The 25469-nt window shown below is 43.2% G+C and overlaps 3 protein-coding genes across 4 annotated transcripts; all 3 read right to left on the bottom strand.

The window, feature by feature from the left end:
- Positions 1–377: 377 nt before the first annotated feature.
- LOC311113001 (uncharacterized protein) lies at positions 378–12098 on the bottom strand (the record flags this gene model as incomplete). The annotated part of the gene is made up of 2 exons (XM_084156122.1): positions 378–1425; positions 12090–12098. The coding sequence occupies 2 exons, from the start codon at positions 12096–12098 to the stop codon at positions 412–414; spliced, it is 1023 nt and encodes a 340-aa protein (XP_084012248.1). The 3' UTR covers positions 378–411.
- A 910-nt stretch (positions 12099–13008) lies between these two features.
- On the bottom strand, positions 13009–18527 carry LOC311113029 (metastasis-associated protein MTA2-like). Of its 2 annotated transcripts, none has more exons than XM_084156153.1 (4): positions 18258–18527; positions 17866–18044; positions 16286–16434; positions 13009–15396 (listed from the first exon to the last, which is right to left on the bottom strand). In XM_084156153.1, exons 2-4 carry the CDS (start codon positions 18010–18012, stop codon positions 15243–15245), a joined length of 450 nt encoding a protein of 149 aa, XP_084012279.1. In that variant the 5' UTR covers positions 18013–18044; positions 18258–18527; the 3' UTR covers positions 13009–15242. The 2 variants fall into 2 exon arrangements, with proteins under 2 accessions (XP_084012279.1, XP_084012278.1); XM_084156152.1 differs by having other exon boundaries at positions 17866–18058; positions 18258–18525.
- Positions 18528–22586: 4059 nt separating this feature from the next.
- On the bottom strand, positions 22587–24587 carry LOC311113000 (uncharacterized protein; the record flags this gene model as incomplete). Its single annotated transcript, XM_084156121.1, has 2 exons — positions 22587–23636; positions 24579–24587. The coding sequence occupies 2 exons, from the start codon at positions 24585–24587 to the stop codon at positions 22623–22625; spliced, it is 1023 nt and encodes a 340-aa protein (XP_084012247.1). The 3' UTR covers positions 22587–22622.
- Between the last annotated feature and the right edge of the window lie 882 nt (positions 24588–25469).

Genomic DNA, 25469 nt, shown 5'->3' with positions numbered 1-25469 from the left:
TGTGTATATATATATATATTTTTTTTTAAGTTCCTTTGAGGCAGAAGTGTCACAATAAATTTTATTGAAAAACTTAGACATGACATTTATGAATCCAACATTGATAACTGATTCAAATAGTTAAAAACCTAATTTACATATAGAGATGGGTGAGTCAAAACTCATTGTAAAAAAATTATAATAATTTGATAAAATCAACAGAGGCTATACAAATGTAGTGCAGGACAGTCCCAACATTTCTCCAAACTATCATGGAAGATTAACGCATGGAACACCAAAACCGACACTCAGCCCAACCCCCTCAATTAAAATACATTGACGCATATGGCTTCCAAGCGCATAGCAAATCCCTATATACAGTATACATGACTATATACACTATACATTACAACAAAAATACTGTGGTCTTGACTACAGTGACCATGGCTTGTTCTCGCACACATCCTGCATGGTGCAGGCAGCGGCCATGGCCTGGCTGTTCTCCAGCTTCTGGAGTCTGAGGGCCAAAGGCAGCAGCAGATCATTCAGCTGGCAGGAGAAGGTGAAGGCATTGTGGGCCACGGGCTCGTTCAGCAGGGTGGTCAGGGGAGACGAGTCGTCTGGCCAGACCGGGGAGGGTAGTCCAGAGGGGGGCGAGGAGGGGTTGGATGAGCAGGGTGAGGAGGAGAACATGTCTGAGGCTGTGGACAGGGCTCTCCCACCGGACAGCTGAGGAGTGCAGTCACCCCCCTGGGTGGTGGAGTCAGGGCCTCTGATGCTGCTGGTCAGGCTGTGCTGGAAGCGGCAGCGGGTGCCGTAGAGGCAGAAGCCAAAGGAGCTGAAGGTGCGGCACAGGGCCCTGCGGGGCTTCCAGCCCTGAGTGTATGGTTGGGGCCTGGCAATGGGGACCTTATCCTCAGCAGCGCTGTCTGGAGACTCCAGGCCGCCACCACTGAAGCTGCCGCTACCGTCACTCTCAATGTGCAGGAAGTTGCAGCGACTGCCGAAGGGGCACACGCCGAATGAGCGGTAGGTACGGCAGGGGATGTTGAGGTGGCGGGTGGGGCGCTGCTCCATGGCATTGTGGGCGAACAGGCAGCGGATGCCGTAGGCGCAGTAGCCTGCCGTGTGGAAGGTGCGGCACAGCTCCGTCTTGTACTTGAGTTGGCGGGAGGGCACGTGGAGGTCATGGAAGCCGTGGGCAAACTGGCAGCGCTTTGCGTACATGCAGAAGCCCGTCTCAGCATAGCGGCTGCAGAGCTCTGTCTTGTAGCGGGTGGAACACTTCCAGGGGATCAGGGGGAGAGAGGGAGACTCTACTAGGGGAAGGTGGGCCTCAGCCAGGGACATGTCTCCCCCAACACCAGCTGAGCCCTGCTCCCCTGGGCACAGGTCATCTATCCCCTCATCTTGGTAGGAGAACATGGGCAGGTTGTCACTGCTGGTCTGAGGAGAAAGGCATATTTAATATCAGGGCTAAATTATTATTTGGATGGTAGGCCTAGACTATTTAGGCCCATGAAAAACTGGGTCTAGAGGCAAGGTCAAAATTCAACAGTACTCTAGCAATACTGGATCTCAGTGTATTGTGTAGGTGAAGACACTAATGACAGCAAAATCACGCAATGTCAAAAAACAAGAGTAGGCTGACAAAAGGACATGCTAATCTGATCTATCCACATGATAGCCTAAAGATTCAGATCATGGTCGCTGTAATTACATTTCCCTGTAAGGTCTGAATGGCAGGCTGCAATGATCAGGACACCGCGGAGCCGGGGCGAGATATGGCTCAGATAATGTACCTCAATCCAGGGATGGGAGAGGGCGCTGTACTCCTAATTATCCAACATTTTATGTCGAGAAGATTGAAATACTGCTAGTTTAGTTGAGTTACAATGCCGTTTTCGTCAGCATGCTAGGCTAGCTAATGCAAACCATTGGATTCGACAACACTGGCTGTCACATTTTCATTGAATTAAATGCGCTAAAGTATTAGCCTATGTCGTAGTAAATATATAATGTTATAGCTTGGTCTGACTAAAATCTTGTGCATGACCCATTTTGTGTTGGGCCTTTGTATTCAATACAATGCACAAAAGAGTCCTATCTTGTCAGCCTTATCAGCAGGTGGCTAAGGACAACACCCACGCCATAGGTCTCTCAGTTCTTCCAACTCACGAGTTCTTGCTCTGAGGACACACACACACACACCCCCACACACACACACACATACACACACACACACACACACACACACACACACACACACACACACACACACACACACACACACACACATACACACACACACACACACACATACACACACATACACACACACACACACACACACACACACATACACACACACACACACACAAAAATCCCCTTCTCTTAGGCTGAACATCTGAAGACAGAGAACCCGACTCAGAGCCAATGCAACAGTGATACTAACCTGGAGGGGACCTCGCCCAACTCATCAGGACCAATCAGAAGATCAGAACTACTAGAATCAACCTACTTCATTTTATTGTATAAAATGTCAGCACACAATGTTTCGGGGCTCTCTCAGATATCTCCCTACGAGATTGACGAACGGGTCCGTGCACGCGATTCCAGATATCTTTACCTTTGAATAAACTGCCTTATATTATACAATTATCCACCTTGTCCAAAAGTCTCTACTTGGTCTCCGTTCTCCAGTAAACTTGTTTTATCAACAAAATTGGTAGCAGAGGATGGTTTTCTTCTCTGAATTCGGTCCATAGAAAGTTGATAGAGAAAGGAGACAAGTAAGAGACGGATCAGAAAGGACGGGTGACCTGTTCGCAGGAGCAGCCGGGAATCCAGCTCGCCTCAGGAAACTGATCTAGACGGCCGTCAATACAAAGGTAAGCAGAACCTGTTAAAACAAAATCTGCATATTGTATTATAGGATAAACCAAAATTAAGATCAGTAGTACTGAGCGTGAGTATGGATTACTGTTAAATTTATAACATATCTATTATGACTCAAAAGGCACATATGTAAAGATAACTGAAATCTTAAGGTTTTTACTGTTGAAATGTGACTCTCTAGAGAGGAGTCTAGTTACAGTGGTTCACAAGAGAAGGACCCTTTTATTTTTACTGTTGAAATGTGACTCTCTAGGTGAGGAGTCTAGTTACAGAGGTGTTGGTTCACAAGAGAAGGACCCTTTTATTTTTACTGTTGATATCTGAAATCTTAGGTTTTTACTGTTGAAATGTGACTCTAAGAGAAGAAGTCTAGTTACAGTGGTTCACAAGAGAAGGACCGACTTTTATTTTCTGTTGAAGTGTGGCTCTCTAGTGAGGAGCTATTACAGAGGTTTTGGTTCACAAGAAATGGACCCTTTTATTTGATCCACAAGAGAAGGATCTGGTGACTTGATAAAAAGATTCAGATAGTCGGGTTGAGTTAATTCCGTGAGAATCCAAGTCCAGAAAAGGTTCTCCCGACTAGACGCCAGTTGAATGGTTTAAACGACTGGGAGTCTCCTTGAGGAGAATCAATAAAATAAAATAAAAATACAAGTTCAGATAGTCGGGCAATGGTTGACTTGGCACTCAACTAGATGTACTGTGAGGAACTCAAACTGAATTCGTGTGTTGATGTTGATATGTAAATGCAAAATGTAAATGTTGAAAATGTTAACCTGAATGTTGTGTAAGATTGGCCGTTTCATGAGACTAACTAGTTGATAACTTTTAAGAGGACCACCGAGTCCTATTTTGCCTGTTATGCAGCCGCTGCGCTAAAAGCTGACTTGTACTTTTTCCCTCTTGTGGTGTTGGTATTTCCCTAAATTCTAAAATTAAATTGATAATTATTTTAGGAGCGCTCGAGTTTGCTAATATATTCTTCCAAAAGGGCGATTCTGATACCTTTTGGGAAAATATATAATAACTCGAATACCTGAAAAACAATAATAACTTTTGCAAATAATTCCTAGAATTAGATTGATAATTATTTTAGGAGCGCTTGAGTTTGTTAATATATTCTTCCAAAAGGGCGATTCTGATACCTTTTGGGAAAATATATAATAGCTCGAGTACCTGAAAGACAATAATAACTTTTGCAAAATAATTCCTGGGATTAAATTGATGATTGTTTTGGGAGCGCTCGGGTTTGCTAATATATTGTTCCAAAAGGGCGATTCTGATACCTTTTGGGAAAATATATAATAACTCGAATAACTGAAAAACAATAATACCTTTTGCAAAATAATTCCTAATAATAAATTATTGAAAATTCTTTGTGTACGAGGGTGGGGCACCTGAGATAAGTCGGTGTTGGCACCAAGAATACATTGCTGGCCTCGGCCAGTGACGGGCTAAGTACACCAAGATAGTCGGACCTTACCCGAAATTCTATATACATATATATATATACTGAAATAGCCATGGCCGTCACTACTATCCCTGATAGGTTGTGAGTTTCCACAGTTAAAAGGTCCTATTAATAGATAGGTTGTGTGGTAGGTGTGTTTTGACGTATGAGTGGATAAGATTTTACCCATCATTAGGTGGGGGAGAATCACCGAAATTGACCAGAGGTACTAAATTCTCGGAGATGCCAGCTATCTCTGTAATTTCACATTTAAAACATTCCATTTAAATGGTTGTGTGAAAGGTGCAGTTAACCTGAGAAAAAAAAATCTCTAAGGGATCCAGTTGCTTCTGTGACTTCACATAATGAAGGTGCCTAAATAAGGCTGTGTGAAGGGTGGCAGTCGAACTGAGAATGTGTTCTAGGACGCTTTGATAGCCTGAATACATTAAGCATTGTAATTCCAATTGGCTTTTTGGGTTGTGTGTTTTTATGTATTATAACGCGTTAATGGGTGATGGGAAGTTATAGTGAAACTTATGAAACTGAATACCAATCTGTAAAATTGTGAGAAAACTGACGGAACTTTCTGCAGCTCTCTCCAAACAGATTCACAAGGTCCAAGAGGGGGAGCTGACAGGAGATCCGGCGCCACTGAAGGTAAAAGTGGGAGACTGGGTGAGGGTGAAAGTCCACAAAAGAAAGTGGCTGGAACCCAGGTGGACTGGACCGTACGAAGTGAAGGAGGTTACTTCACACTCAGTCCAGGTCAGAGGTAAATCAGGCGCACCCTGGCACCATCTAACACACTGCACTCCAGCCCCCACTCCTTCCAGACCATTGTCTGAAGTAAGAGCTGATTTGAGCAGCGAGAACCAATCCTGACAACACAATGAAGAAACCCTTATGGGAACAACAATCTCACCCAGGGTGAAGAAGAACTTTTTCCCCCTGGGAGAGATTGGGAGTGTCTGAATGTTTGTATGTATGTTTTCTGATAGGAATTGGACTCCTGCTGGGCACTCCTTATGAGGGGTTGTTGTGTGAAGCTATTTTGAATTACTTGTTAAATTGACTTATAATATAGAAGAGGTGGCTAAGGGATTTTTAACAGTACCAACCATGGGGGGGGCAAATCCTCACAAGAGGTCCCAGAATTTACTGGGGACGAGAAATGTTTGATGTAATTAAAATGGAATCCAGGAATAGAAGAAATCTCCATTATATAACCAAAGGAGGGGGCCAGTACCCACTGATAGCCTTACCTAATCTATTGGCGGGGAATGAAAGGGGCCCCAGCAACCTTAGATATATACAGAAATAATAATAATATGCCATTTAGCAGACAGGCCATGAACACAGAGGACGTGGCCAGAGCGGTAGAAAGAATGACCCACCCCATGACAGGAATAGTAAGGTTTGGGCTGCCGTTAGAGGGCAGTGGGTTTCAGGGGATGCCCATAGGACACTTTTGCCATGGGCCGATTACGGAGAGTATGTTGGGAAAATAACTGAATTGTGTAATAGTCTCAGAGAGACATGCAATCCATCAGACAGGAGAGAGGAGAGAGAAGTCCATCCCCCAGCTTTGAGCGTGAGAAAGAGGAAGATAAGGCGTGATTAGTCCTTGAGGGAGAAATAGTAGACTCTAGTGGGGGGAAGACTAAGGAACCCTTTTGATCCAAATTGTGAGGTGTTTGAATTGGCTACTATTGACTCAGCACTTCAACAGGAACAGAGAAACCTAATTTGGCATTGACAGTAATGGGTATGAAAATTAATTGGATGATGGGGTTTTGTGTTGAATTAGAGACAGTGAGACTATTAGTCAATACCTAGGAGAGAAGAGAGGTTACGGTAGCAAAGACAGACAAGAAGGAAATAGTAATAGTGGAGACAGGAGTGAGTGGAAGTGTTACAATTGTGACAAAACGGGACATTTTGCTAGAGAATGTGAGGAACCGTGGAGTTACTGCAAGGAAAGGGCACCAGTTAAGAAACTGTAGGCAGAAGGGGAAGAGAGAAATCAGGAGTCCTCATGACCTGGCTGTCTGGTTGTTGTTTTTTAATTGGGCTTTTCAAATAGAAAACAACACACCTAGTATGATGTTAATAAAGTCCAGTGACTCCTTACGCTTAATATGTTTCTGCTTGTCATGCAGTGAAAGTTGATGCCTCCGGTTTCCTTTTTGGTTTCCTTTTATTTTCCTATTGATAGCTTGGCTCTTATGTTTCTGGTGGACCAGTGGTTGGTGTGCTTTATCCCTGGTCCAGATGTTACTACCTGTGTCTTTAGGGCAGCCATGGCCCAAATGTGTTTCTAGGCTGGTCCTTGTAGGTCGTACAGGCTATACTATTAGTAACCTTAGGACCACTATGCGAATATATTGTATTTTTGTGTGTGTGTGTGTGAGTGATTGGGTTGAGTGTGAATGTGAACAATAGTTACTTAAACACTTGAAGTACTCCCCTGCCACGAACTTGACATTCTCCAGGAACTTGACCACAAGTTCAAAGCAGCTCAGTTTGGCCTGAGGTAGTTTTTATTTCTGAGAACATATTTGTTTCTATCTAGGTAAGATAGTGGACTGTGGACATATCTTGCACTTGGAGTATTTGATAAATGTAGTATTCATAGTCCTAGCTTTTAGAGTTTGGAAAGAACATGTTCCTATCTGCACCAGAACTCTGAAGTGAAGCGTGTTAGTTTTTTCCCCTCTTGTGATCATATTTGCTGTTATTTTTGTGTTATTTTGTTATTACTACAGCAGCACTACTGCATAATTTGTCTGAATGAAGTGGGCCGTTCAATGTGGAGCAATCGAGTGCTACAGAATCTATGACTGCTAATCGTGCTTATAGTCATCTGTGTCTTGCATTTCCAGGCAAGGTTTTATTGCCCCGTGTAGCTCAGTTGGTAGAGTATGGCGTTTGCAACGCCAGGGTTGTGGGTTCGATTCCCACGGGGGGCCAGGATGAAAAATGTATGCACTCACCAACTGTAAGTCGCTCTGGATAAGAGCGTCTGCTAAATGACTAAAATGTAAAATGTTGTTGTTTCAATTTTGGAGGGTTTTCAGCAGGTCAAGGGTTATAGGTCTTAAAGGTGCACACAGTGAATTTTATGGATTTTTTTAGGTTTTGGCTGAGTTTGGGGTATATATGATTTCTTATGAGAATGAATGTCATGAGGACTTAATGAACACTTGGGATAACTAACATTTATGAAATATTTAGAATAATGGTAATGTTTAGTATACTATGGGAATAAACAGTTCGTTAAATGATTTCAATGGCCTCTGAACTCTGTTTTAACATTCTGGTGTTATTTTAATCATCCACACTAGTAAATTCTAAAGGCATGAGAGGAGGACTTTAAGATAGTTTATTTTACTAAGTTGAGGGTAAAATAGGTAGGTGGTAATATTGACACATGGCCAAATCATGTGTCAAAGAGGGGGATGGTTGGATTAAATATTAAATATATACGAAGGAGAGGACAAAATACTTAAAAAAATTTTTTTTTAAAAACTTGTATGATAGTTTATTAACCACACCTGTATGTCAGAGGTTTTGTGCCCCACAGGTGAACTAAAGTAGAAGGTGACCCACTCTATCTAACCAGGAGACTGAATCAGGCCTGGCGGGAAGGGCCCTACCAAGTACTGCCTTTGCCAGCAGAATAGCTGAGAGATCCATCTGGGTCCATGTCACACACTGTAAAAAGGCAAAACCAGCTACACCTGACAAACAAACACAGAGTTAGGAGAAAGATCCGATTACCACTAGGGCTCGGGGGTTGGCTCCTTAACGAAGATTCCCTTACCCTGTCTGATCATCCCTGTGTGAGTTCGATAGAAGGTAAAGCAATGGGTTGGCCTCTGGCATCTGACATGTTCTCAGGGCAAGGGTGGGGATTCACAGGTCTCCCGACGGTAGGTAGCTGTCTGATTGTGGGGGCCATATTCCTAGCACACACGGACCCTCCTGTTTCAGCCAGAAGTGGTAGTTAACCTAACACAAGTTGAAAAGGCATAGGAGACAGCTAGACGTAGGGAAAGGGGAAATTCTAGAGTAAACCTCTCTGAGGGAGGTAGTGAGACCGGGGCTGTGATAAAGATAGTGCAAAACTATAGACCTGGAGGAAGTAGTACAGGTGGAAACGGGGTATAGAAATCTTAACCTGTGGTTGGAATGGATTCAGTATATGGCAAAAACGATGTCTAAAGAGGACTGTTTTGCCTGTGGGACAGCCAAACCAGGGTTAACAACTACTCCGTTCCCCTTGACAGGCTTTAACTCTCTGTCAGGTTTTTCCTCCATGCAAGCCACCTGGGAATGTGGTGAAAGAGTCTTATGGTAACTTGCACTATCTGTTTCCCCCGATAACAAAGTCATCCCGACCTGGGTTGCCTCAGTTTGAAGTCAAAGGGGATTCTAATTGTTTTTCTAGGACTAGTAAGGATAGGATACAGGGTAGGGCCTTTTAGCTCCTGCTCCCACACAGAGAATGTCACACCTAAAGAGACCATGACTAATCTCTCCTCTTTGTTGCAGCCAGAGGATTTTAGGAGCCAAAAAACCAGACCCGTGCTGACATCTGATGGATGTGTGGTGATAACTGATTGTGAACTCACCTACATACGCAAACAATCAAACGTGTCAGAGACTGGTGAGTTGTCACATAGAAAGTAGGACCTCCTCCCGGGATCCTTTGATGAAAGGATATATATTGATGGGATCCACAATCAGATCGCAGCTGGGTTTGAATCAAGTATTTTCTGGTGGTCAAACAATTAATAAAAATGTAGATTGGATAAATTATATTTAATATAACCAGCAAAATATTTATAAACCACACTCGTGATGCAATAAAGGGATTAGCTGAGCAGACAGCGGCAACTAGCTTAATGACATGGCAGAATAGAATAGCTTTAGATATGCTTTTGGCTGAGCGGGACGGGGTTTGTGTTCTGTTTGGATATATGTGCTGTACTTTCATCTCCAACAATATAGCACCGGACGGGCCCGTGACCAAAGCGCTTGAGTGACCATCACCACGCTGGAGAACGAACTGGTTGAGAACTCTGGTATTGATAGCTCCATAAACGGTTGGTTTGATAACATATTTGGTAAATGGAAAACTATTGTTGTGACTATTCTGGGTGAAGTTATGGCCTCTATGGGTATACTTGTTCTTTGTGGATGTTGCCTTATTTCCTGGCTGAGTGATTGGTTTGGTGAGTACTCTTCTATGGTGGTTACTGGATTTCTGACCCTAGTAATTGTGTTTTTGCTGTTAATGTGTTGTGCTGCTTGCATCGTCCCCTGTCTCAGGAGGTCAGTGGTAGGAGTGGTGCAGGCGTCAGGTATGATGCTGTTGTTACCGGCCCAGGATGATGCAGGTGACTCTGCTACTGACTCTGAGACCAAGCTGGATGATCCATGTTTTGCCTAGTAAAATACATACACGCATTTATTTTCAGTTCTTGCTCATTTATTACCTTATGTTTTTACTAACCACTGTGATTGTTTATTCTTCCTGATGTGAAGGTAAAGGATTCCTGGGTGGCTGGTAGCCAACTCAGTACATGTTAGGTGTAGGGGAGGAATAGAGGGTTAAAATTATTATTTTTATTTTTATTAACATTAAATGTTGTGATTTAATTTCCATATCCTGTTATTCTTAAGGGTGATTATACTCTGTTTAGAGTGACACAATAAAATTGTTGGCTTTTATTTTTAATTGGATCTGTATGTGATGAATAGCTTGGAAGGAATGCATTAAGGAGGAGCACTGTACTGATATGGATTGTTTCACATAACAGGCTGATAAGAACACTCTCTCTTTGTTGTCTGTGAAACTGTCCTTGAACATGGGTACATGGAGTACAGTTAGTGTCTTTTGGGTGCTGACTGTTATACCATTAATAAAAACGTCGATAGAATTAACTACATACATTCATGTTCAAAAATTAGGCAATTGGACACAACAAGGTTTTGAGGAGGTGCATGGCCAGTTGGCTGCAACCTCTCTCATGGCTTTCCAAAATCGTATTGCTGTCGACATGCTCCTGGCTGAAAAAGGAGGAGTATGTGCTATGTTTGGTGAACAATGTTGTACCTTTATTCCCAACAATACAGCCACAGATGGCAGCTTGACTGTCGCCCTGGAAGGGTTACGAACTCTTAATGGCAAAATGAAGAGCCACTCAGGGGTGGATACTTCAATGTGGGACTCTTGGATGGATGCGTTTGGTAAATATAAAACGCTTGTTTCTTCTATACTTGTATCCATCTCTGTTTTTGCTGCAATTCTAGTGCTTTGTGGATGCTGTTGCATTCCATGCATACGGACGCTGACAACCAGGATTATAACCACCGCTATTGATCCACATCCTGCAGATAACGGTCAGATGTTTCCTTTGCTTGCTATTGACGATGCTGACCAAGGATATCTGGATGATGAATAGCATTTAAGCTTTTTGTCACGTCTCTTGTGAGACGTGAAGAGGGGGAATGTAAAACTTTATCTTCTGATAAAGTTTTCCCTATTTTGCCAATTGCACTATTAGCTTGTGTCACGTCTCTTGTGAGACGTGAAGAGGGGGAATTAAAACTTTATATTCTGATAAAGTTTTCCCTATTTTGCCAAATACACTGTTAGCTTGTGTCACGTCTTAAGTTTTCCTTCTTTACTGTTACTTGGTCACGTCTCTGGGGAGACGTGAAGAGAGGGATTTGTCGTAGTAAATATATAATGTTATAGCTTGGTCTGACTAAAATCTTGTGCATGACCCATTTTGTGTTGGGCCTTTGTATTCAATACAATGCACAAAAGAGTCCTATCTTGTCAGCCTTATCAGCAGGTGGCTAAGGACAACACCCACGCCATAGGTCTCTCAGTTCTTCCAACTCACGAGTTCTTGCTCTGAGGACACACACACACACACCCCCACACACACACACACATACACACACACACACACACACACACACATACACACACACACACACACAAAAATCCCCTTCTCTTAGGCTGAACATCTGAAGACAGAGAACCCGACTCAGAGCCAATGCAACAGTGATACTAACCTGGAGGGGACCTCGCCCAACTCATCAGGACCAATCAGAAGATCAGAACTACTAGAATCAACCTACTTCATTTTATTGTATAAAATGTCAGCACACAATGTTTCGGGGCTCTCTCAGATATCTCCCTACGAGATTGACGAACGGGTCCGTGCACGCGATTCCAGATATCTTTACCTTTGAATAAACTGCCTTATATTATACAATTATCCACCTTGTCCAAAAGTCTCTACTTGGTCTCCGTTCTCCAGTAAACTTGTTTTATCAACACCTACCATGCTGACGAAAACGGCAGTTTACTTTAAACAATATTCCAATCTTTTCGATTCACCATTTCTGGATAATTAGTAGTACAGCGACATAATCCATCCCTGGATTGAAGTACATTTTACAAGCCATATACAGCACTTTGCCTACCCACATTCTGGAAAAGCACCGTTCGACTAGAGAATAAATGAATGAAAGTCGGAATCTGGGCTGGCTATCTACATGACTGAATACTGCATTTCAACAGCTGCCACAAACAACTGACTAATTTAAAGTGGATAAAGTGTAAGGCTTTTTTTTAACTCAGAAAATGCAATAAAGCAGTGTATGCTACCGAGACTAAGTATCACACTGACAAACTATTTCTGAAACAAAGTACTGTATCACACAAGCCGTTTACCTCAAACATTGTTGCGAATTGAAGGTAAGATTTCCCTCGAAGTACTCAACACCTGTTAGATCGCAACCTCAATGTCCAAACCAAATTCTAGATGTATACGTTTTCGACATGCAATTCGTAGAAATTGCGGAAAAAGGGAAACGTATTTCGCTAAAGACGTGGACTACATACTATCCTGCTTTCTTTGTTATGAAGTCGCATGTACTATCTGTCGCTGTGTACAGTTTAAAAAATATATTGATCAAGTTCCCACTCCCGCGTTCCCTTTAAAATGAGGCTTAGCTGTACAACCCTAAAAGTCCGTGGGCGTTCGAATCCACCAACCAGATACAACGTAGCTGGTATTCATTAGCAACCGGCCAATTGCGTTGAAGCTCTGCGACAACGTTGCAGTTTTAGCGCCGGATGAAATGGCCCCATATCAAAGTAGGCAAGATCAGAGGGGCCGCACAGGCGCAATAAACAATTACTTCCCTGATTACTAACGGTAAACCCATTGAGTACATAAACACCCATTCTGTGTCAATTTACACCACAGTTGGAGGTCAACCTCTCACCCGTGTAATTTGTTAATTAAATGCTTTCTGTTGGGGGAAAATATAAACCTTTGTGTGACATTCAATATTGTGTGATCATGATTGATAATGCCCGTGTTTGAATTTAATAAAATACAATTTGCATGTTTGGGGGACTCATCTAGCTAGGGTTACAGTATTTTTAAAAAACAAATAAATCCAACACCATCATGTGGCTCATATGTATGCCTCACAATTTAGGTTTCAATTGATAGGATTACATTTAATGTGAGATGTAATTACATTTTAATCATGTGTTTACATTTGTTGTCACTGACAACTAGAGGACAATGCATTTCATACACACCCAGAAAAAGTACAGGCATGAAAAAGAGAAATGTGTATACGACCACGAAGAAAAAAAATCTTTATTTATTTTCTTATCAAGATACATTAAAAGGATACAGACACATTGGAATAAAAAACACTTGAGAAAAAATGTTTAATTGTAGCATAATTCTCTCCCAACATACAAAATTCTAACCCCCTCTTCATCCCTCCCAACTGCTTTGATGGCCAACCATCCCCCGTCTCCCATCCCAATCCCACTCAATGACGGAGAGCAATGTTCACATGTACAGTATTTTAACCCTCTCCAAAATATGAAGTAATTACAAGCTTTTTTTAAAGGTTTTATATAAAAAAACACTGACGTTTTCAATAGGCCAAGTTTTTTTTCTTCAGATTAGTATTTTCGCTAAGCATTTTAACACTACAATTTGTTTTAGAAACATTACAAAAGCCCACATTGGGACCAAACTTGCATATAAATCCTTCATTTCTACCTCAGTACTGGCTGTCAGTTCACAACACCTGAGGGAGTATGAGGAATTATAATAATATCCAATTAAGCATTGATTTAATCTAACGCACCCTTTCATCATAAAACACAAAAGGGTAAAATAAAGATTCAAACCAAATCAATCCACAAGTAGAGACATCACTGGAGATTCCTCTCCCATCATCATATCATTTAAAACATGACTTCTGTACCCAAGCCAATACATATTGCTGCTTTAGTAACGACATTCTGACAACCAGCTCGTAACATAATTTTTCCATTTCCATTCAAAAGCAAGAGCCAAACAGTCCATTGTCATAAATGCTGTGACCTAGTCTATGGGTGGGGGATCTGAAAGTATGTTTTATACGTACAGGTGGCAACATGCACAGGGGCCATCTTAGAATAGAGTTATACACACCTTGAATGTTTATGGCTTAATTCTGTCTCCTTCACGAAAAATAACCCATATTTTTCACAATAAGGGCCTTAAAGACAACAGCATCTATTCTGCATGTCTCAAACCACAGTAAACCATCAGATCCGCATCCAGAACACACTTTTGAATATCTTCCAAACCTACGTGAGATGAATCTCTTCTATCCTGTTAACCTACATTACCTTTCCTAAACCATTACTCTCCACTACCATTGTATTGATGATACAAGACCGTTGTACTCGAGCAGTCGTTCTAGCGGGTCAAAACCAAAACGCACCCCAAAGGCTTTACAGAGAAGGATCCAGAATGTCTCTCTCTCCAGATGGGTAAAACATGGCTGTAACAAGCATGACAATCAAGTGATAGGAGACAAGACAGGACTCAAATTGATTGTGACAACAATCAACTAGAAAAAAACGGCGCTCAAACTACTAGGGGTCAACAGCATGTGTTTCCTCACTATCAACCCATCAAACGTAACTTCTGATAGGCTTGTGGAGCGATAGGGGGGGTCAGTTCTTATTTCGGTGTGTGGAGAGGGGCAGGGTGATGGTGCAAATTAAAGTCTAACAGAATGAGTGTCAAAAAGTAAAATCGGATTATTTGACAAGTATGCTTGAATGATGGGTCATACAAAGCACTTTACCTCAACCTCCCAGACCTATGATGGAACATGTGAATGAAACCTTCATCTAAATAGACTTTCCCAGAAAAAGAATCAAAGAAACATGCTAAAAATTCCCAATAGAATTAGAATACCTAGAATGGACATTCAGTCAAATTGCTGTGGTCTGAGGGACTTTGTCCCTTCTAGTATTTATATTTCTTTCTATGGCCCTCCCACAACCACTCACCCACCCGTCCCCAACCAAATAGGTGTCACCCCCTCAAAATTCTGCAAATATTTACACAAATAAGATCTGGAGGAAAAAATAAAGTGTGTTTTAACACCATTATTTCAGGAGGAGAAATATTTCTGATTTTAAATTACACATTTAAAAATATTTGCCATTAAAAAAAGAGGAGCGAAATAATTGAGCAAAAAGAGCCGGAATAAAATACTACAAAGCCCAAAGCCTAGCGCGTGTAAGTGGGTGTAAGTGTGTGTAGAGAAGTAATGGTGCTATGTATATGTGTGAACTCAATGCAAAGTATGCATGTGAGTGTCACTAAAGTGTGTGTGAGGTGAGCAGTACGTCAGCTTTTGCGAAGTAACAGAACAGAAGACAAAAAATCTGACAACAGAAAACGACTACTGGGTATGACGTGCCCTGCTGCCCTAGCAGGTGGGTGCGCGGTGGTGCGCGCCAGTGTTGCAGTGTGGGGGGGGGGGGGGGGGGGGGGCTCTCAGCCCCACCTTAGTCCTCCAGGACGATGGGCTCGCTGGTGCTGGATGGCATGATGGGCAGTACCAGGGGCCGGGGGCCTAAGGGCAGCTTGACCCTGACAGGGAGGTGAGGTTTTCTGGCTGCACGCAGCATCTCAGACTGGGTCAGGTGTTTCCTCAGAGCCCTTGAGAGGAGAGAAACAACACAGTAAATTAGCTATAGGACTGACAAGATCCACATAAGCACACCTAGGAGTCTAATATCAAAGTGCACAGGTGCAAAGAAGTGAATCCTTCTCGTCTTCAAGCTAGTTTAATGCAATATTACACATGAATCAACAAATGCAAACTTTTGGTAAAAAAAAAAAAAAAAAAAACTTTGTCAAGGCAAATTCCCCCACTGAATCTACTGCCATAGAGATCTGATTGATCCCTTTATGTCAGGTATTCCATATATAACGAGGGTATAAAACAATAGGAACACCTTCCTAATATTGAGTTGCAGCCCTTCTGCCTTCAGATCAGCCTCAATTCGTCGGGGCATGGACTCTACAAGGTGTCAAAAGTGTTCCACAGGGATGCTTCCCACAGTTGTGTCAAGTTGGCTGGATGTCCTTTGAGTGGTGGACCATTTTTGATACACACGGGAAACGGTTGAGTGTGAAAAACCTAGCAACTTTGCAGTTCGACACACTCAAACCGGTGCGCCTGGCACCTACTACCCCGTTCAAAGGCACTTCAATATTTTGTTTTGCCCAGTCACCCTCTGAATGGCACACATACACAATCCATGTCTCAATTGTCTCAAGGCTTAAAAAACCTTCTTTAACCGGTCTCCTCCCCTTCATCTACTGATTGAAGTGGATTTAACAAGTGACATCCATAAGGGATCATAGCTTTCCACCGGGATTCACCTGGTCAGTCTACGTCATGGAAAGAGCAATGTTCCTAATGTTTTGTACACTCAGGGTACAACTCTGTACATTTCTCAACAAAAAAGGACAGAATCTAATTAGTATCCTCCATTGCTGTCTGCTACTAGATACAGACAGAACTCTGTGCTAAGGACAGTACCTGGTGTCTTTCGTGACCACAAACACCACAGGGTTGGGTGCATCTCCCTGGTTCACTTTCTGACGCTTCATCACCGACTGGGAGGTGGTCCTCATGCCCGATGTGAACGGCCTCCCATTGGTGGGGAACGGCAGCCCTACCGCCTGTGACTAATGAGAGAAGAGCGGTGAGGGAAGAGAGGTGTGTGTACGCGTGCGTGTGTGTATGTATGTGTGTGTGTGTGTGTGTGCGCGTGGTGTTCCACGCCTGTGTGTTTGTGTGCCGCATGCAAGTGTGTGTGTGTGTGTGTAGCCACTTGGCCCAAGCTGTGGTGATGCTGCTTTGCTCAGAGGTGGTGGAGGGACTTGGACAGATGGTCAGTGGTAGAGCCCGACCAATATGGTATTTTTGGGTCCGATATCGATTTTAGGGAAGCAAAAGTCACCGATTACCGATACATCTGCCGAGTTGGAATAAAAAAATGTTTTACAAAAAAAATGTTTTACACAATTTGTGCTCCAAAGGATAAACAGACACTCTAAATGATGATTTCTTAACAAAATATTACAATTTACATAATTTAAGAACATTTTATTTGTGGTTTACAGGATATCCATCAAAAATCAACTATATCCTCTATAAATATGACAGTAAATACAAAACGTATTTAGTTTACCTTCTTAGGTACCACTTAAAGATATGCCTATCTATGGCAGTGGATAAGTATGCACAAGTGTTTGTGCTAAACCACCACAAGGGGTAGCTGGCTGAATTAATGAAACTTTGTCTCAAAGTAAATCTGAAAGGGCACTGTTGACAAGTTCACAAATAAGCTTTGAAATGCAGTTCGTAATGTCACCACTAGGTGTCAGCATTTGTATTGAGTAGACATACTAGAGTGTTTACAACAGTCAAAGGTCATGTAAACAAACACTTTATGGCAACCTAGCAATGCGAGTATGTTATGACAAGCACAAGGTAGCTGTTCCTTACAACAATGTTTTCTTCATTACACTGTTATTCAATACAAAATGTTTTTTATTTAACCCTTTTTTTAACCACTTAACAGGTAAGTTGACTGAGAACACATTCTCATTTACAGCAACGACCTAGGGAATAGTTACAGAGGAGAGGATGGGGAATGAATGAGCCAATTGGAAGCTGGGGATGATTAGGTGGCCATGATGGTACGAGGGCCAGATTGGGAATTTAGCCAGGACACCGGGGTTATCACCCCTACTCTTACAATAAGTGCCATGGGATCTTTAGTGACCACAGAGTGTCAGGACACACGTTTAACGTCCCATTCGAAAGACGGCACCTTACACAGGGCAATGTCCCCAATCCCTGCCCTGGGGCACTGGGTTATTCTTTTTTAAAGACCAGAGGAAAGAGTGCCTCCTGCTGGCCCTCCGACACCCCTTCCAGCAGCATCTGGTCTCCCATCCAGGGACCTTTCAGGATCAACACTGCTTAGCTTCAGAGGCAAGCCAGCAGTGGGATACAGGGTTGTTTACTAAATGTATTGCCTATAAATGTCAACTGCAAATGGCATGCGCTGATGACTGAAACATCGATTTGGTACCTGTTTCATTGTTTACCTGTGTGGCTTCCCTAAGCCGGTAGCAGACATCTTCAACCAGCAAAGCAGCCACATCGTCGCTGAGTTCCACTTCTGCACTCTCGGCCATGAGTTTGACAGACTCTCTGGGGACTTCAGCGAAGCGCCTCTCCTCCCTGTCCGCCATGCTCACGGCAGCGTCCCGGTACACCCGCAGCTCTGCAGAGAGAGACCTGCAAAATAACCACACAGGTGTAACTTGCTGGTATAGTTAGCTTGCTAGCTAACGTGAACGAATATGGTTTATTAGCTAGCCAATTTATTTTGATGCGTGCACCCTTCAATATTAACTGATTCGTGCAAGGCGACGATTAAAACTTTACACGAAAACAATGCCAACAGACTGTAACTCAATGCCACTCAATCACTTACCTACTGGTGCAACTGGATAGTATGAATTTGCTAGGTTATCGCTCTAAACCGTGCACAGGAACCTCACTCGGCTGCCGCTGACATTTTCCGGAAAGCCAGCCTTCCGAGAACAAAGATTGGTCCAATTGGCTATCACTCAAATGTGCGTCACTCCCACAACCACTACTTCTGCGGATTTCTTTTTATGGCGGTTGGCAACCAATTTTCATGTGCATTACAGCTACCAACTGGATTGTAGTGTGGACCAGAGACAGGGAAGGTCTAAATCCTACCCAATACATCCCCTGAAGATTTACCCAGCTGTTCACTTAATCTTGGCTCTTCAACCCCATTGCTCCTCAAATCCAATAACAATCGCTCCCTTTCCCTCCCATTTTTCTGGCACTGAAATAGAACGTGTTCCACTGTCTCCATGATCCCACCTCCCAGTCGGATGTTTCCCAGCCAGTTTCAATGTACTATTGAGCCTTGAGGGTCCCAATCTCCACAGCCAACCCCCCGGCCCTCTCGCTCTTTCATTGAGAAGGGGGTGGCAACATCCCAGTATCCTTTCGACACACCCACTCGCCCAGACCCCGGTCGCCATATTGGGTTGCAGCTACCCATACCAGAGATATTAGAGAAAGGAGGAGATAGGAATCCCATTGGGCAATGAATGGAGGAACGTTTAACGCCCCACCCAGCAGACTGTCGACCAATCGCGTTCACGTCCTCTGCGTCATCTGGTCCCTAACTCATCGTCACGGAATCTCTTCTCAGTCAGATTTTAACTTTTACATTTTAGTAATTTAGCAGACGCTCTTATCCAGAGCGATTTACAGTTAGTGAGTGCATACATTTTTCATACTGTGCCTATTTTTCTCGAAAGTATGTAATGTCACGATTCCAAAGCTATACAATATTTGTAATATTGTACTTCTTGACGAAATTCATGCAAATGTTGGGTTTTTGAGCTAGCACCCAATTGACTCCTATTCACTCGTTGAAGGAGCGCTCTCCTAGTCCCAGTACGCACCCCGAGGCCCATTTACGTAGCATTGGCAACATACACAATGGGCGCTAATAAGATTCCAAAGGAGTTTCCCATCACCTAAAAATTATGTCTGCCCATACTTGCTTTCATTGTACACATAACTAAGACCCTCCTACTCTTTGACAAAGGTGGTGAAAGTGTGCAGCAGCTGAAACAATGTTGCCACATCTTTCCATAGAGTTAAAGGCAATTTAAGTTTGATCTGAAAATGTGGTCGGAGGCTTCCTATGGAAAGTGTGACGCAATTGCTGCGCCTCCGCAGGAACGCTGAGGCCAAATCCAGCGTCACCGTGCGCCTCAAATTTTGTAACAATGTGCAGGGCGCCTTACAGCTCCGCATTGACATGATTGGTTGATATTTGGGGGCAGTTAGTCCTGTATAAACACAAACTCACTTCCTTGACGTCTTCTGTCACAATAGCTCTGCTAAACGCAAGTTTGAAAGCTCTGACGTCTGTAGAGGCTGCATGCAGGAAATGCAGTCCGCCCACTTCAGACGTGGAATTGACCATGTAGCGCCTTTTACTTGGTTGGGGACCAAGCGTTACTAAAAAGTCTTAAAGGCTCTACATGGTCAATCTGAGGTCTACATTGGCTGTGCAGTATTAAGGGTGATATGGCCTCTGCAGAAGTCAGGGCATTCATACTTCTTGCGCGTCGCTGAGCAGCGCTGTTGTGAAGGAAGTTGTAAAGGAGTGCGTGCGTTTATACAGAACCTCCCGTAAACCAAACATGTCAATACGGAGCCCTCCACATCGTTACAAATGAGCTCAATTTGGCCTCTGCGTATCCCGAGGCTCCGCAATTGCGTCACACCATCCATACCGCGCCTACGACCACATTTTCAAACAAGCATGAAGTCTCTTAGCTGTTTGAATTGCCCAAATTGTCATTATAAGTCCTATACTTGTCTTGATATTAGATGCGTGAGCCTGTGTAATTATACATTTACATGACATTGTCATTTAGATGTGCTTATCCAGAGCGACTTAGTTGAACGCCAAGTTTCAAAGGAAAATAAACGTTATTGCAAGTAGACCCTTGAAAATAGCTGCATCTGCAACAGCAGTGCCAGGAAGGTAAAACAATCTTTAGTAAAGGAGTGCATTCGAATCCACACAGGCTGAGGGTTGCATCCCAAAATGGTCAAGTAAATTGACAGAAAAGTTGCCATTGGAGAGCATGGTTTATGCAATAAATCTCAAATAAAGCCTGATGGCCAAATAGGTAGAAAGCCTACCCAGTCAAATAAAAAATAAAGGGAGTGCGTTTAGCAGTGAGAAGTTCCAGCTAGTTCAGTGAAGGAACATTCATACAGTTGAAGTCGGAAGTTTACATCCGCTTAGGTTGGAGTCATTCAAACTCGTTTTTCAACCACTCCACACATTTCTTGTTAACAAACTATAGTTTTGGCATGACACAAGTAATTTTTCCAACAATTGTTTACAGATTATTTCACTTATAATTCACTGTATCACAATTCCAGTGTGTCAGAAGTTTACATACACTAAGTTGACTGTGCCTTTAAACAGCTTGGAAATTCCAGAAAATGATGTCATGGCTTTAGAAGCTTCTGATAGGCTAATTGACATCATTTGAGTCAATTGGAGGTGTACCTGTGGATGTATTTCAAGGCCTACCTTCAAACTCAGTGCCTCTTTGCTTGACATCATGGGAAAATCAAAAGAAATCAGCCAAGACCTCTGAAAAAAAATTGTAGACCTCCACAAGTCTGGTTCATCCTTGGGAGCAATTTCCAAACGCCTGAAGGTACCACGTTTATCTGTACAAACAATAGTACGCAAGTATAAACACCATGGGACCACGCAGCCGTCATACCACTCAGGAAGGAGACGTGTTCTGTCTCCTAGAGATGAACGTACTTTGGTGCGAAAAGTGCAAATCAATCCCAGAACAGCAAAGGACCTTGTGAAGATGCTGGAGGAAACAGGTACAAAAGTATCTATATCCACAGTAAAACGAGTCCTATATCAACATAACCTGAAAGGCCACTCAGCAAGGAAGAAGCCACTGCTTCAAAACCGCCATAAAAAAGCCAGACTACAGTTTGAAACTGCACATGGGGACAAAGGAGAAATGTCCTCTGGTCTGATGAAACAAAAATAGAACTTTTTTGCCATAATGACCATCGTTATGTTTGGAGGAAAAAGGGGTTGGCTTGCAAGCCGAAGAACACCATCCCAACCGTGAAGCACGGGGGTGGCAGCATCATGCTGTGGGGGTGCTTTGCTGCAGGAGGGCCTGGTGCACTTCACAAAGTAAATGGCATCATGAGGAAGGAAAATGATGTGCATATATTGAAGCAACATCTTAAGACATCAGTCAGGAAGTTAAAGCTTGGTTGCAAATGGTTCTTCCAAATGGACAATGACCCCAAGCATACTTCCAAAGTTGTGGCAAAATGGCTTAAGGACAACAAAGTCAAGGCATTGGAGTGGCCATCACAAAGCACTGACCTCAATCCTATAGAAAATGTGTGGCCAGAACTGAAAAAGCGTGTGCGAGCAAGGAGGCCTACAAACCTGACTCAGTTACACCAGCTCTGTCAGGGGGAATGGGCCAGAATTCACCCAACTTATTGTGGGAAGTTTATGGAAGGCTACCCGAAACGTTTGACCCAAGTTAAACAATTGAAAGGCAATGCTACCAAATACTAATTGAGTGTATGTAAACTTCTTACCCACTGGGAATGTGATGAAAGAAATAAAAGCTGAAATAAATAATTCTCTCTACTATTATTCTGACATTTCACATTCTTAAAATAAAGTGGTGATCCTAACTGACCTAAAACAGGGAATTTTTACTAGGATTAAATGTCAGGAATTGTGAAAAACTGAGTATAAATTTATTTGGCTAAGGTGTATGTAAACCTCCGACTTCAACTGTGTGTATATATATATATATATATATATATATATATTTTTTTTAAGTTCCTTTGCGGCAGAAGTGTCACAATAAATTTTATTGAAAAACTTAGACATGACATTTATGAATCCAACATTGATAACTGATTCAAATAGTTAAAAACCTAATTTACATATAGAGATGGGTGAGTCAAAACTCATTGTAAAAAAATTATAATAATTTGATAAAATCAACAGAGGCTATACAAATGTAGTGCAGGACAGTCCCAACATTTCTCCAAACTATCATGGAAGATTAACGCATGGAACACCAAAACCGACACTCAGCCCAACCCCCTCAATTAAGATACATTGACGCATATGGCTTCCAAGCTCATAGCAAATCACTATATACAGTATACATGACTATATACACTATACATTACAACAAAAATACTGTGGTCTTGACTACAGTGACCATGGCTTGTTCTCGCACACATCCTGCATGGTGCAGGCAGCGGCCATGGCCTGGCTGTTCTCTAGCTGCTGGAGTCTGAGGGCCAAAGGCAGCAGCAGATCATTCAGCTGGCAGGAGAAGGTGAAGGCATTGTGGGCCACGGGCTCGTTCAGCAGGGTGGTCAGGGGAGACGAGTCGTCTGGCCAGATCGGGGAGGGTAGTCCAGAGGGGGGCGAGGAGGAGTTGGATGAGCAGGGTGAGGAGGAGAACATGTCTGAGGCTGTGGACAGGGCTCTCCCACCGGACAGCTGAGGAGTGCAGTCACCCCCCTGGGTGGTGGAGTCAGGGCCTCTGATGCTGCTGGTCAGGCTGTGCTGGAAGCGGCAGCGGGTGCCGTAGAGGCAGAAGCCAAAGGAGCTGAAGGTGCGGCACAGGGCCCTGCGGGGCTTCCAGCCCTGAGTGTATGGTTGGGGCCTGGCAATGGGGACCTTATCCTCAGCAGCGCTGTCTGGAGACTCCAGGCCGCCACCACTGAAGCTGCCGCTACCGTCACTCTCAATGTGCAGGAAGTTGCAGCGACTGCCGAAGGGGCACACGCCGAATGAGCGGTAGGTACGGCAGGGGATGTTGAGGTGGCGGGTGGGGCGCTGCTCCATGGCATTGTGGGCGAACAGGCAGCGGATGCCGTAGGCGCAGTAGCCTGCCGTGTGGAAGGTGCGGCACAGCTCCGTCTTGTACTTGAGTTGGCGGGAGGGCACGTGGAGGTCATGGAAGCCGTGGGCAAACTGGCAGCGCTTTGCGTACATGCAGAAGCCCGTCTCAGCATAGCGGCTGCAGAGCTCTGTCTTGTAGCGGGTGGAACACTTCCAGGGGATCAGGGGGAGAGAGGGAGACTCTACTAGGGGAAGGAGGGCCTCAGCCAGGGACATGTCTCCCCCAACACCAGCTGAGCCCTGCTCCCCTGGGCACAGGTCATCTATCCCCTCATCTTGGTAGGAGAACAAGGGCAGGTTGTCACTGCTGGTCTGAGGAGAAAAGCATATTTAATATCAGGGTTAAATTATTATTTGGATGGTAGGCCTAGACTATTTAGGCCCATGAAAAACTGGGTCTAGAGGCAAGGTCAAAATTCAACAGTACTCTAGCAATACTGGATCTCAGTGTATTGTGTAGGTGAAGACACTAATGACAGCAAAATCACGCAATGTCAAAAAACAAGAGTAGGCTGACAAAAGGACATGCTAATCTGATCTATCCACATGATAGCCTAAAGATTCAGATCATGGTCGCTGTAATTACATTTCCCTGTAAGGTCTGAATGGCAGGCTGCAATGATCAGGACACCGCGGAGCCGGGGCGAGATATGGCTCAGATAATGTACCTCAATCCAGGGATGGGAGAGGGCGCTGTACTCCTAATTATCCAACATTTTATGTCGAGAAGATTGAAATACTGCTAGTTTAGTTACAATGCCGTTTTCGTCAACATGCTAGGCTAGCTAATGCAAACCATTGGATTCGACAACACTGGCTGTCACATTTTCATTGAATTAAATGCGCTAAAGTATTAGCCTACCATGCTGACGAAAACGGCAGTTTACTTTAAACAATATTCCAATCTTTTCGATTCACCATGTCTGGATAATTAGTAGTACAGCGACATAATCCATCCCTGGATTGAAGTACATTTTACAAGCCATATACAGCACTTTGCCTACCCACATTATGGAAAAGCACCGTTCGACTAGAGAATAAATGAATGAAAGTCGGAATCTGGGCTGGCTATCTACATGACTGAATACTGCATTTCAACAGCTGCCACAAACAACTGACTAATTTAAAGTGGATAAAGTGTAAGGCTTTTTTTTTACTCAGAAAATGCAATAAAGCAGTGTATGCTACCGAATATGAGTATCACACTGACAAACTATTTCTGAAACAAAGTACTGTATCACACAAGCCGTTTACCTCAAACATTGTTGCGAATTGAAGGTAAGATTTCCCCCGAAGTACTCAACACCTGTTAGATCGCAACCTCAATGTCCAAACCAAATTCTAGATGTATACGTTTTCGACATGCAATTCGTAGAAATTGCGGAAAAAGGGAAACGTATTTCGCTAAAGACGTGGACTACATACTACCCTGCTTTCTTTGTTATGAAGTCGCATGTACTATCTGTCGCTGTGTACAGTTTAAAAAATATATTGATCAAGTTCCCACTCCCGCGTTCCCTTTAAAATGTGGCTTAGCTGTACAACCCTAAAAGTCCGGTGGGCGTTCGAATCCACCAACCAGATACAACGTAGCTGGTATTCATTAGCAACCGGCCAATTGCGTTGAAGCTCTGCGACAACGTTGCAGTTTTAGCGCCGGATGAAATGGCCCCATATCAAAGTAGGCAAGATCAGAGGGGCCGCACAGGCGCAATAAACAATTACTTCCCTGATTACTAACGGTAAGCCCATTGAGTACATCAACACCCATTCTGTGTCAATTTACACCACAGTTGGAGGTCAACCTCTCACCCGTGTAATTTGTTAATTAAATGCTTTCTGTTGGGGGAAAATATAAACCTTTGTGTGACATTCAATATTGTGTGATCATGATTGATAATGCCCCTGTTTGAATATAATAAAATATAATTTGCATGTTTGGGGGACTCATCTAGCTAGGGTTACAGTATTTTAAAAAACAAACAAATCCAACACCATCATGTGGCTCATATGTATGCCTCACAATTTAGGTTTCAATTGATAGGATTACATTTAATGTGAGATGTAATTACATTTTAATCATGTGTTTACATTTGTTGTCACTGACAACTAGAGGACAATGCATTTCATACACACTCAGAAAAA

This window comes from Coregonus lavaretus, assembly GCF_964263955.1.
Source record: "Coregonus lavaretus genome assembly, chromosome: 39".
In the NCBI taxonomy this organism is placed as follows: Eukaryota; Metazoa; Chordata; class Actinopteri; order Salmoniformes; family Salmonidae; genus Coregonus; species Coregonus lavaretus.
The sequence above is the reverse complement of the archived record's forward strand: the minus strand, read 5'-3'. Positions and strand labels throughout refer to the sequence as shown.